This window comes from Lepisosteus oculatus, chromosome 25 (assembly GCF_040954835.1).
Source record: "Lepisosteus oculatus isolate fLepOcu1 chromosome 25, fLepOcu1.hap2, whole genome shotgun sequence".
NCBI lineage: Eukaryota > Metazoa > Chordata > Actinopteri > Semionotiformes > Lepisosteidae > Lepisosteus > Lepisosteus oculatus.
In genome coordinates this window covers 1,682,578-1,696,437 of record NC_090720.1, presented here as the reverse complement: position 1 = coordinate 1,696,437, position 13,860 = coordinate 1,682,578, and the positions used below count along the sequence as shown (strand labels likewise).

Sequence of the window (13,860 nt, the reverse complement as noted above, 5' to 3'; positions counted from 1 at the left end):
TGTGCTTGGACCTGAGTTCAGACTTCACCGATTTAGGAGCAGAAGTTCAGAAAGGCCTTCAGGGTTTTGGTCTGTTTATGCTGTGGGAGTCCTGCGCCTCTTAGAATGGCCACAGCAAGCTTTAATCCAGCCCAGGGCACTTAACCTCACACCTTTCCCAAACCTTTCACTGCCATAAAACGTGGGAACTGCTGCTAGATTCAACAAAATACTCAAGTAAAAAAAACCTTTTGTGTTCCCTTCACCTTTCCCTGGAGCTCACAGAGCTGCTGAACATTAGAAGAGGAAACTTGTCTTAAAATATTGAGAACATCTCACCAACACTTAACAGTCGAACTCCAGAGTACTACATCCAGTAGGTTTCAGATGGCCCCTAGACATGGGGCAGACGTGCAACAGTGACGCTGTACGATCCAATATTTGTCTGCTCTGCTAGTTTGCACAGACGTTTTCAACATGGCTTGGCGTTCTTGCACAAAGCAGCCCGCCAGAACACATGATGTCCCACCGGTTTGAAAAAAGCACAGGTTGTTTTCAAAAATGTCAAGCCACTTAACAGTTACAGTATTCCACCAGCTGCCACGGCTGAACTTTAAAAGTCAAATGGGTAGTGAAACAAGATGACTGTGGCCACCCAGGTGTAAATTCCCTTTTCTAGGGTTCCTGTCCAAAAAACAAAATGACTTTTTATTTAAAAAAAAAAAAGATTTGATTCAATACTAACATTCACCACAACCAACTGCCCCCCTTTTCTGTCAAGAGTGAGAAAGTAACAATATTGAAATGATCAAATGAGATCTGACAGTCAGAAGTCCCCAGTCTGTTCTCCACCACAAGTTCAGCAGTTCTGAAATGAGACCAAGAGGACTGACATCACCAGTGACTTCACTGATGGGAAAAAGACTATCAATGAAAATGCTGCATAAAAGCAGCCAAAAAGAGCAAGAATTTCATTAGTTTAATAATGAATAGTATGAGATAGAAAACAGCATCAAAAAAGAGATGGAAAATAGCAGATACAGTATATGAGCATTAAGGCAATGTGTTACTGTGCCTGGAGGATTCACATGAACAGTCCCCTCAGAAATGAGAGGAGTCACAGGGTCACCTTCTGTGACTCTACCTGTACAGCCCCCAGCGGTATCTGGGACGCTTCTTTGACTGCAATTTAACCTGAATGATCCAATGCAAGACCTTGAAGTCCAGCATTTCTCTTCGGTGCCTGTACTGAATATCCTTCTGGTCTGTAATGAGACGCCCAGGCGGCGATACAGGCAACATTATCAAAGGACAAGACAACTAAATTTTTTTAAACTTAGAATTTATTCTAAGCATTGAAAATACTTTTGTACAAATGTGCAGAAGGTAAGCTCTTTTGATCCTTCAAGACATTCCAGTGTGTTCAGTTCAGTGCCTTAAAAATTAAAAATAAACTGAAAAAAAAAATCAATTTCTTGTTCCTTGGTTGCTTGTTGTGTCCTTAAAAATATACAACAGGAAATCGAACAGGGACAGACGACCAAAAGAAGCAAACCAGTGTTAAAGACACGACAACAGTGCAAGAGAATCTGTTGATTTTAAACTTCATGATATAAAAAACAACTTCCAAACATCCATGCAAAAACAGAGATTTGTTGCAGCTTTGAATTTGCATATTAAGGTGGAAAACATCAAATCTATTTGACTATACAGGACTCTGCCTTTGCTACCTAGGAACTGGTCACTTTAACTGAGAGGTAGTTAAGACTCTCCATCCTATTTTAACCCCTGAGAGGGAAATACATTCAGAGGGTTTGAAGAGCATGGAGGGATTATTTCTCTTGGATCTATTAAAGGCACTTAGATGACATTAGCAGCGGTCCTGAAAATGGGCTCTTCTGTACCAGTGTACAGATCACACTAGAAAAAAAAGTCAGAAAATGCAGAGGCGCCCAATTTTTGTCTTCAGTTCTGCAAAGCCCAGTGCCTGCTGAAGAGGCCTGAACCTGCACCCGATTGGTTGTCAGTTCTGGTCCCTGAGGAACCCCTGTGTGTGCTCCTGTTTGTCCCAGCTGGGCCCTTCATCACCAGGGCTAACTGCACCCTTAACTAACTGACCTGCTTGCTGTTCTGGGCTGTTCTCCTCCTTTCATGTCCCGTAAAGTGATTCTCAGTCCTTCTCCTGGAAAGGTATCCTCTCTCTATTTTGATGCTCCAGCTGCATTCCTAATCACAGGTTAATTTATTCAAATTTTCTCTCCAAAAACTGATTTTAAGTTTAAAGAAGCTAGAGGAGGTTTCTAATTGGAATGAATTCTATGCTAATTACCTAGTCATTGCCAATTAGCTTCAGGACTGCCCTCATTCAGGTGTGCGAGCTGAAATGCAACCAGCTGAAGGGAAAAACACTGACTCACTGTGTCTGACACAGTGCCATCCTCCCCAGAGACTTAATTAGCAAGTTGAGGTGAGACTACATATATTTCTGTACGCTTAAGTTGTTGGAAATAATCATTTAAAGAAGTGCTTTAACTGTGGCATTGCGAAACCAAGGACTAAGTGCAGAAATAAGCCTAAACCAGCAGGCAGATCAGTCCCAGACACCACTTAGCACTGGTGATGAAGGCCCAGTTGAGGATTTCAAGCCCTCTTGAAACAGAAACAAAAGAAAGAAGATGATCCGTTGGGATCTGGCAGTGACTGCTGTAGATTTCTCAAATCTTTACTCACAAAGGGATCAGCAGAGAAACTGTCATTTTGGTCCTTCTTCATGGCCCCTGAACTTAATTCACATTCAGAAATTGGTGTAAACCGGTCTTGAAAGAGAAGTGCTATTTAAAAGTTGACGCTGGTAGAAGCAGGAACTGCAATTACAGTGAACCATATTCAAGCCCTTTTGAAAATCTGCTGAATTTTTCATCAACCCACTTTTCATGATTAAAAGAAAATCAGTAGACATTGATACAAACCAACAGGAAGTTTCATCGCGCTTTGTAGAAAATGATTTGCCCCGACTAAATTTAAAGTCCCATAAATCTGCATTTTCTATTTAAAAATACAGACATCCAATTAGCCCAGGAATTAAAATATGCAATTAAGAACTGAAGAACGATAACCAGAAGATGCTGCAGTCGTGCAGGATTGGAGCCCTGCGCCACTGATAAGGGCTCTTGCAATACATTTCCTTCATAAGACAAGTTCATGCACACTGACGAGGGCTGAGCTGGAACTGCCTGCCTTCGTCGGTGAGGCTTTCTGAGGTTGTGAGGCTCACGCTTGGGGTGGAAGGAAGAGAGCATGGCACACCTGGCACGCACCCATCACCCCAGCAGTGCTTCGTAGTCGATGTACCACACCAGTCTGCCTTTGACAGGCTTGACACCCGTGATCGGCCACCTCCTTGGGTCGTCCTTCACCCTGCTCAGCTGGGTTATCATCTCGTGCTTCCCCTTGCCCATCGCCAGCACGCCTATGGCCCTGGCTCTGTTGATGGCGGAGAAGGTCAGGCTCATCCGCTGGTGGGGCTTGACCGGGCTCTCCGTCAAGGCCACCAGCTTGTCCTTCAGGGCCTCGGCCTTGGTGTCCTTGAAGAGCGAGGCCGTGTGGCCGTCGTAGCCGACGCCCAGCAGGACGTAATCGAAGCTGGAGTCGTTGACAAACCGGGCGATCTCCTTCTCGTAGGCCTGCGGGCCGCCGTCCTCCTCCACGCACAGCCGCTGGTTCAGGTGGACCGGCATGGGGTGGATGTTGAAGTAGGGCATGCGGACGTGCTGCAGCAGGTGGTCGTGCACCGTCCTGAAGTTGGAGCCCTGCTCCCAGAGGGGCACGCAGCGCTCGTCCACCATCCAGACGTGCGTGCGCTCCCAGGGGAAGGCGTAGTGATGCAGCGCCAGCCTCTGGAACAAGGCCAGGGGGCTGGACCCCCCCGAGAGGGCTAGGTGGAACTGCCCTCTCCGTCTCACGGCCCTCTCTGCCGCCCCCTGCAGGTCGGAGGCCAGCCGGTGGATGAGCTCCTCCGCCCAGGCCGAAACCATGTCCCAGGTCCTGTACTTGCCCTGAGTGACCTGGAAGCTCTGGGCCGTCGAGCCCCCGGGACTCTGGGAGATCAGCACCACGGCCTCGTTTGTGAACGAAACCTCGCGCCCCTGGAGCTTGAAATCCAGGAGGTTTTTATTGTCCTCCCCTCCAGGGTAGAGCCTGGGAAACTCCTGCGCCAGACTGTGCAGAAGCGGGGTCCAGAACTGCCAGGAGGCCAGCAGGTTCTCCGTGCTGATGAAACTGTCCTTCTTGGCGTGAAAGATGTGCGAGATCAGCACTGCGTAGGCCTCCTTCTGCACCCGGGGGGTCTGCACATAGTACTGCGACAGGGGCAAGCCGAACAGGCTGATGTCCTTGTGCTCCGTGACCTCCTGCCAGCTGTCCTCCGGCAGCACGGGCTTGAACAGGTTCTTGCTCACCAAAATGGCCGGGTTCTGCAGGCTGCCGTGACCGAAGTAAAACACGATCTGCCGGGGCTGGCAGTGGACGTCGCCGACGTTCTGAACGCAGAAGACTCGGTTCTTGAAGAGGACCCGGGCGTAACCAACTCTTTCGTCCAGCAGCTTCCCCGACGTCAGTATGAAAGGGACGCCGTCGAACTGGGAATTACCGATGTGCACCGCCACACCTGAAAGGGCAGCAAACACGAGTTTGTTTTTGTGGAGGAATTTGCATCGCAGAAATCGCTTTGGTCCCCCCTACCCCACCCCCAGCGTGGTCCTGTCCACCAGGTCTTGTAGATGACACCAATCAGTAGACGAGGGAGGGAAGAGAAAGGCTGAGGATTGCCATAACTCCGAAAAACAGCACACGAACAGGCCAGCTGCACAGAAAGCAGAGGAAGGTATCGGCTTTCAAGCTGGCACTGAAGACTTCAGACGGCAACAGAATCGCGTCAGGGTGCCTAAGCTCTTCCCTTGTACTGACCCATAAAGACGTCTAATGCAATCATGACTCTCGGTGTTGCTATAGGCCAGGTCCTATTACAAGCTCGGGTTTAAAAGGGGCCACGGCCGGAGGGGGAGACTGACTCCGACGGAGAAAGGGGGAGAGGGCCACCACTCTGATGCAGCTCGTTTCCGTAAGGCAGTGTATTTGGGCTGGCTAATACTGAAAGCAGCCTTTGTGCACGGCGAAGCAGGGCTCCAGACAGGCACCCGCCGGCATGCCCACACAGAAACCAGACTGCTGGGTTTGAGAATGAAGTGCAAGACAGAACATGCAAGTGGTGAGCAGTCCTTTTTTTTTTTTTTTTTGGTGCTCCGAGAAACTGCACGATAAGCTTCCGAAAAAGAAAATAAGGCCGTGATCAAAACAATTTGTCACTGAAACCTATCACCCACTGAAGCATTAGGCTGCTGCACGTAATCTGAGCCTCTCTGGCACCGGACAGGACACTACATGGGGTCTGTGTCAGCCTGGCAGACTCAGGGATTGTGACTCATACTGGTTTGGACCAAGTTCCCATGTGATCTCTGAAGCTGTTCTCGTACAGAGTGTTTTTCAGTGGAAAAAAAGGCACAGAAACAAGACCTGGTTTTACATATTTACATCTTCAAAAAGTACTTTATATATATATATTTCAGATTCATTTCTCGCTAGGGAGTTAAACTGTGGGGGCAGGCTGGCTTCCAGAAAGACTGTGAAAACAGTGAGTCACTCAAGTCATCCCTCACTCTGCCTTTTTTTAACACCCAGCAAGGACTTTCCAATCTGTATTATTTTTTAAATAAAATTATTAATTCCTGCATTGAAAAAACAAAATCACTGTGACGAGGGCCGGTCAATGTCTGCAGGTTTTCAAGGTCTCTTCAAAGCAGCAGAACCTGAAGAGCTGGGAAAAGCGATGAAACTGGTCCACTTTAGCCAGTCGTCATCTGATTTAGCTCATCAAATGCTGAGCTGGAATGAAAATCTGCAGAGGAACCATCCCTTCAGGCCCACAACTGGATAGCCCTGCTTTAAACCTCAGAAAAGAGCAGTATGGGCCTCGAAAGAAGCCTTTGCTCAGCCCCTACCGGCGAAAGTGGGCATGGCGCTGACGAAGTCTTTGGTTTTGTTCAGCTCCTCGCGGACCTCGGCGCTGTACGCCTGGTACTGCCCAATCACGGCGCTCCCCCTGTCCAGAGGCAGCAGCGAGCTGAAGACCCTCAGCTTGTTCCTCAGGATCTCTCCCGAGCTGCTCAGGTTGACGGGAATCTCCGTGGTCAGGAGGGTGAGGACCTCGGTCAGGTGGTTCTGGATGACGTCGCGAATGACGCCGTACTGGTTGTAGAACTCCGTGCGCCCTGGGCCGAGGCAGGAAGAAAGATGGATGATGAGCGCAGCATGGTCACTCTCACACAACAGTCTTGGAGGCCATGGCTTTTCTTAATCTGCAGCTGGTACTTATTTTAAAATCAACAGGCACAGAAAGCACGCAGTGGATGACTCCATCCACGCAGCAATTCTGCTGCCTGAACAGAACTCCTGTGCTGTCAGAGATTATGCAAAGTAACTAGAGTGTTGCATCTACTGCAGCTCTAATGAAACACAGCATGTGAGACATTATGCTGCCCTCTAGTGGCTGGTAGAAAGTGTTGCAGGGTCTGCAGATCTTGCCTGCATTCTTGCTGATTTAAAAAAAAAATTATTACAAACAGCTTCCTATGATTACTTGTAGATGAAAAATAAAATTAAAGCTAGCAGAAGCTTAAGAAGGTGCTTTTGATTTTCACTATGCTATTATTCAGTATTTAATTTCATTCTGTAATACAAGCACAGACTCACTCACTCACAGTATCTTGTATTCTTCAGTTATCAAAGCTCCACCTTCATGAGTTCTGATTTGATCTAAGTTTCAGATGCAGGAACTTTGAATGAAATAAGCGTGCTCACATCGTTTCAGGGTAATATAGTATATTTCGCTTTGTCGGCTACAAAGGCAAATCCAGAATGAAATGACTTGAGCATAAGATCGGACTAAATCGGACTTTAGCACAACTCCCGTATCCTTCCGTCTCCTGGCATCTGGGCTTTTCCTCCCCGGTGCAGCTGGACAACTCATGGGGGGAAACTGGAGAATGGCACAGCCAGGGCCAGTACGACCCCCGGCCGCTCCCCCAGTAAGAGCCCCCCATTGGGCACCTTTCACATCCAGGGTCTCCTTCAGCACGATCTCCACCCTCTCCACGTGGTGCCTGTTCCAGATCGGGCTCAAGAGCTTCCGGTTCTGCATCCTGAACGGCAGGATCTGCGCGACTACCTTCAGAACGAGGAACGAGTTGCAAACGGGAAGAAAGGATACGTATTAGTCGTTGGCAAATGCATCTAAAAAAATCTTCGCTGCGAATTACACGGGGGGGACAGGCCTATCAAAGTACCAAAGAAGTCTCAAAACCATGCCTTGTGCAGCCTGCCCGGAGGACATTTCAGCAGTTATGCCTTTCAGACCCTAAAATTACTTCTGAAGTGTTGCTAATAAATGTGGATGGGGGCTAGGCTCCAAAGATCTCACCACTTGTGTCCAGAGCCTCTAGCATTTACTACGGTCGATTTGCACAAAAACATTGCCCTGTACCACATTTTTCCCCACACTTATGTACATCCTGCCTTTGCAGACATCCCCAGGCTCCTCCCATGATTCCCCCGTGTTCTTTCGCTCTGCTGCCCTCGACTGCGCTCGCCCCCCCGCCCGGGCCTGGTGCAATCAGGGCCCGGAGCAGCGCTCGGATGCGGTACCTGCTTCCCCAGGTAGTGGTCGATCCTGTAGGTCTCCTCCTCCTTCAGGAACTTCTCCAGCTGCGAGGAGAGCAGGCTGGCGCTGTCGGAGTCGTGGCCGAAGGGCTTCTCCAGCACCACCCGGAGCCAGGCCCCCGCGGGGGGCCGGCAGCTGCCGTTGATCTTGCCGGCGATGTCGGCGTAGGCGAAGGCGGGGACGGACAGGTAGAACAGCCGGCCGGCCTCCCTCGGGCCCTCCGGCTGCAGGCCCTGCCCGATCTCGGCGTGCAGCCCCGCGTAGTCCTGCTCGCTCTTCAGCTGCCGGTAGCGGGCCAGCTTCAGGAACTGGTCCCTCAGCGCGGCGCACCTCTCGGGCGACACCAGGGCGGGACACGCCAGGCCCCTGAGGATCGCAAACAGGGCCGGGCTGCCCTTCTCCGGGTCCGACAGGGCAGCGCCGTAGAAGGAGAAGCTGTGGCCGCCGCCCACCTCATCCGCGTACAGCTGGAAGAAGCCCTGCCACAGGTACTTCCTGGCCAGGTCTCCCGTGGCCCCCACGACCACAACCGAGACGTGGCCCCTGTCCTCCCTGCCTCCGTCCACCTCCTTCGCCCAGCCCCTTCCCGGGCGCGTGCCGCCCACGAGCAGCAGAGCCCACAGCGCCGGCCACATCATCGCCTCTCACAGGGGGGGGGGACCTGGGAACAGCGGGGCGACGGGTCAGAGGAGGGGGGGGTGAAGCCGGTAACAGCGTCACGCCACCTTCGGTTCGCCCAGCGAGAGCGGCTGGGAATCTGCAGGCAGCCGATTGGGCAAACCGGCAGGCCGTCGGAGCAGACGGCACCCGCGGGCAACAGGTGGGCACACGAGAGCGATGGGGATTCGCGAAAAGGCCCTGGCAGTGTTCACAGACGACTGCGGCACAGGAAGGGTTTTCTTGTTTTCACCCCGAAAGCGGTCCCCGCGCAGCACGGACGGTACCGCGCTCTGGGGAACGCCAGCGTGGATCCAGGGCGAGGAGGACAGCTCCAGGAACTGTGGGAAGGACGAGCCCAGCCCAGCCCAGCCCAGCCCGGAGGCAGGAGCATTAGTGCTGGCTCCATAAATATCACAGCCAGGCACCGATTACAGATCACAAATAAAGATGTATGCGCAATCCGAAAAAAATTAATTAGACAGAGTTAATCATCACATTTTTTTTCCAGACAGGCCAAATGGCCTTCTCTGGTCTGCAGCCAATTCTTATCTCTAACACGAGACTCCGGAGGGGGGGTGACTGGGTGGGGGTTTGCTGCACAGTGATAAAGGGAAAAATCCCGAGATGGAGCAACATGTAGCAGAATTTGCAATGTTAAGACCACACACAGTAGCAACCCCTAAGTCCTAACTTTCTGTTACATCTCTGAAAAATTGTAGACCTTTCACCACTTTATGCAAAAACAATGCTACCTTGCTCATATCATCACTGGAGGCGCAACAGGTTCAAGGGTAGAGTTTATCCACCACCATGCAACTGGCACAGACCCAGTCTTGTTTCCTGGATACACAAACTGAAGGAATTTAGCAGGACTGCAACAAAGGGTAAAATCAAACCCATATTCAGTAGTGTGTGCTCAACCTTTGATATTTCACCTCTGCATAACTGACCACTGACATCACTGCAACTACTAGTCTCCAAGTAATCCAGATGAATTAGATAAAACACTTCCATTTAGTTTAAAATACATTATAGTGGACATCGCTCATGTTGTAGTTCCGTATTCACAAACCCCAATCAAAAGGGTGAACTCAAGCATTTCGAAATGTTTTCTGTTAACAGGAGGCAATTTGTCACAGGACAAATCTGCTAAAATTGGAAATAGCTCTTGCAGTCCTGGTTAGCAACCTAACCTTCAGACCTCTACAGCTTTGATGACAGCATTCAGGAAATAAACCGCAACAAACTAGAGCAAATCACAAGCAGCGGAAATAATAGTCATAATTATACTTGTAATCCTCAAAAGATGTACTGTTTATTTGTCCATGAACTGAGAAATGCATGTCATGTTCAGTCTTCTAATGTGAAAATCTGAAGATACGCATCTTTTTTTATGCCTGTCTAAAGCTCTAAAGCAGCTGTTTTAGGGGGAAAGAATTACAAAACAGTCTATTATTGAACAGCTAACAGACTGTGAAACTCTGCAAATGTAATGTGTTATATAAGTCAAAATTCAGGTGGCATTAAATTTTGTCCCTCTCCTATTTGATATTAGATAATTTATCCAAGTATGTCATCCAACTTTTTCTTGAAAGAAGTCAGGATATCGATTTCAACAAATGCCTAGGTAGCCTCTTCTATACTCCCAGAACCCTTTGCTTTTGGTCAAAATATTTGGTATATTTCCATGTAAACTGGGTATACGCAGAATCAGAATTACTCATTTCTTTTCTGTTCAGTACCGGCGCAGTTCTGAATTCTCAATTGTTTTAGGACCCAGCTCTCCGTCAGGGAGTCCTGGACCCACCTGGGGAGACACTAAGATGGGCAGATGTGCCCCACTCACGCCTACAGAGCCATTCGTCATGTGGCGCTCTGCCAGCGCCGCAGCTCCTGACGGGACAGTTATTGCAACATAATTTACACAGTGACCCCTGCGTCCTGAGTGGCAATGCTGTGTTGCACAAAGGATGGACACAGTCCGGCATGAAGGACAACAGTGCCACTACAGTCAAAGCAGCAGGGGTCAATCTTTGCATACAGTATATATACAGCACACCATCCATCAACAGAGAGCCACTCTGACACTCCTGACAGGGGCGTAGAAATCTGGAGCCGAGCCTAGAAGCAGGGCTGTGCACAAGCAAGGGACCCACACACAGGGTCCATTCAGAGAGGCTAACAAGCCAGTCAGCACCAGCCCCTGAGCACGAAGCGACATGCTGAAAGATGGCTGGCTTGAAGGGGAGCGGATCAGAGGGTCAGAGTTCACCCACACTTCCTCATTCTCCCGTGTCCGGTTGCAGGGTTTGTAGCAGAGAGGTGAGGCCTAAAAAACACACTGACGATTCACAATGGGTGGGTAGAACAAGCATAATTGGTGATTCTACTTTTAAAAAAATGTAACTGGAACTCTGCAATTCCCAACAAGAGCAAAAGATCATAAATCATAAGTGATTAAAAGGTCTACACCTAGGTAGAACTTTGTATCACCATTCAAAAATGCTTCTGACATATTCAGAGCACTGTGAAAGAATGCAGGCACCAATACCAATTTCAAAACATAATTCAACATTAAGAGCCCTGATAAAAAGGCCCTGGAGCTTTAAAAAAGGCCCACCAACTACATCAAACTATGACAGCTTCACACTAACAATTAATTCAAATCTGAATGGGGATGAAATAACGAAGGCCACACAATCACTAAATAATTGTGTCTACTTACAGAAAGCAAAGGAAGACAGCAAACAGCAGCAGATCTTGAACGCCTGTGAGCTCCACAGAGCTGCAGAGCCCTTCACAGCTTGGACAAATCCTCCTTTATCTGGGCACTGAGCACAGCAGCATTCAGAGTGCAGCTCTGCCGACAGCGTGTGTATGGACAGCCACCAAGAACAGTGCACTCGTTCACTGAAATTACTGTTATCTGTGTAATTTAACTGTTTAAGAGCGTGAAATGTGATAATCTCCCCTGGGACACTGGCTGTCTGTTGTCACCCACAGGAGTAAAAGCTGTATCAGACTCCAGCATCGAAAACCTGAGCCAAAATTTCCATCTCGCAGGCGACGGTTCAAACTGGCAACGTTAAACAGAGAAGGGTTACAAACGAGGAGGCTTTTAGCTGGTTTGATTGTTAGTTGCTACAGTACTTCATCTAAGGAACTTATCCAGCCGTTTCTTGAAGGAATCCAACTTCAACCACATTGCTCCATACTCCCACAACTTTTTTTTTTGCGTCAAGACGATCCACCTGTGGTCGGTTTTAAATGCAATTGCACAGGGTTGCCAGTCCACAGCTGCAGACTGCTCATCCCTCGGGAAGCCCCAGAAGAGAGAGAGAGAGGGTTGCAGCCTGTTCCGATCCCGCTGTGCTGAACTTGTAAATTATTAACGTCATCAAATATTTATACTAAGAGATAAAAAGCGCATCGCAAAAATCAATTTGCAAAGAAACAAAAAAAACAGGCTCGGTGAAGGCTTGTGCAATCTGCCCCCTCAGAACCGTATTGGGACAAATTGAAAGTTTTCACTCGTCTTTTCTCGAGCTCATTTTTTTTAACTGCAGCATTTTATGGTTTTTAAATTTTAACGTTTATGACTATAAAACAGGTGCTAGAAATTATACACTGGACTATGGACTCGAAATATTCAAGTGTGTGTGCTCGGATACAGTATAAATATCGGAGTAGGATTAAAGCACTAAAATATTCAGATTAATTTAATTCAATACAGTAGCGTTTATCAATTTTCCAAAAATGTCTGTAATGTGTGTTTACAACGTAACATTAAAAGTATATTAATGTCTAGACCAGTTATATAAATCTATTCTACTTTTTAATAGTCTAAGAAAATGTTTAAGGTAAAAATGTAAACGATTAAAAAACTAAATGTATGTTATACTAAAAGTTACCGCTGATAGGAAGAAAGTTTACTGAATGTGTAGCTCAGTATAACCTTTTGTAACTGCTTACTGATTAACCATCATTTCTGCAAGACTACAAATACGTAATATCGGAAGACATCCACTATATCTACACGTAAAAGCACATGCAAAACCTGTCCATTCTTATCAACACGCAGAATTGTGTGAACCAACTCCATCGAACAACATTAAAACGCACCGGACAAAAAAAAAACGTTTAATGCACACCTTCCATAACTCGTAGTGCAGTTTCCTAAATAAGTACAAGACATTTATGGTCGCCTGACAGGCAATGGTCACAAACGCAATACCTTAAAATTACGCACCTTCCTCCTTTGAGCGCAGCGTCTGCGACCTCTGCTTTGCACGCACAAGCACACGATTTACCTGTCTACAGGCTGAGTGCAAAGACCCCAGACTTAACAGACAGCGAAATTGTACAACACACCTACACGCCTCACCTCTCTAGCTGCAACGTTGCCCGAAGTGACATGCACGGCTCCGAGCTGGGAGCGCTTGCTTCCGTGTGCGGACACACGTGACCCGCACATCCGGAGATAAATCTCTAGGTTCACGCACGGCCCCGGCTCACCTCAGGCCAAGGTTTCGGTGCCGGACGAGTGCGGAAAGAGGACAAGTGTTCCTCTGTTTCAGAATTCAAGTACTAACAAAGTATTCCGGACACGATGCGCTGGGGTGGGGTGGGGAGAAAAAAACATATTTGCTTAAAAACCCGAAAGGGGAAGAATAATGCTGGCGATGTCGAGAAACAAAAAAACTCCAGCTCTCCTCTAGGTCGTAATTTCCTACCTGGTCAGAACTAAGACCGCTATCTTTGTTTAATATAATAGAATCTGAGAATATCTCCTAGAGAGAGGGAAATAAGTACCGTTTTACCGTATGCACCGTTCATAATAATCAGGCGTTTTGGAAAAGATAGCCTTAGTACTTCCTTGTTGAGTAAAAGCCATTCGCGCTTTCTAACCAGCAGACAGGTGGGAATTTGGGGTTCTGCCTTTTACAGGACAGTATGTAACACAAATAAAGGTTTAAAACATTGCGTCCCAAAGTTGTAGGATTGGCCTGTTCCTGGCAGCGCCTCTCAGTTTCGGTGGTGCATAAGGCAAGGGGAGAGACCACAGTTCTGCAGCCCAAAACGTGTTCTACCATCGATTGATCAATGATAACCGGGTAGAGCCACAGCGTCTGCAGGCTCTCATTCCACCTGCACCGGACCAGTGAGATACCTCATCCAGGTGCGGAGGTGCTGGAGATGCGATCACACCTCCAGGAAGCAGCCCTCCAGAAGTCCTCCCCATTATAGAGAAGAAGCTCCCCAAACACTGGTTAAAAAAAGATGGGACATTTCTTTTAAAGATTATTGATGTTGAAGTACTTTTGTTTGCTCTTGAAGTACTGTATGAGAAGATGGGCAGGGCTTGTCCTCTGTCATGAAGAATGTGTGTGTGGTATCAACACTTTTACATCTTGATAAACAAGTTAAACATGATCTCGAATTCTTCG

The 13,860-nt window shown here is 48.1% G+C and overlaps 1 protein-coding gene across 2 annotated transcripts; it reads right to left on the bottom strand.

The window, feature by feature from the left end:
* Positions 1 to 943: 943 nt before the first annotated feature.
* On the bottom strand, positions 944 to 12,903 carry h6pd (hexose-6-phosphate dehydrogenase (glucose 1-dehydrogenase)). 2 transcript variants are annotated; one of them, XM_015336927.2, is made up of 5 exons: positions 12,663 to 12,903; positions 7,738 to 8,414; positions 7,144 to 7,261; positions 6,036 to 6,305; positions 944 to 4,645 (listed from the first exon to the last, which is right to left on the bottom strand). In XM_015336927.2, the coding sequence occupies exons 2-5, from the start codon at positions 8,389 to 8,391 to the stop codon at positions 3,300 to 3,302; spliced, it is 2,388 nt and encodes a 795-aa protein (XP_015192413.2). In that variant the 5' UTR covers positions 8,392 to 8,414; positions 12,663 to 12,903; the 3' UTR covers positions 944 to 3,299. The 2 variants fall into 2 exon arrangements, with proteins under 2 accessions (XP_015192413.2, XP_069040128.1); XM_069184027.1 differs by having other exon boundaries at positions 12,798 to 12,899.
* Positions 12,904 to 13,860: the final 957 nt, after the last annotated feature.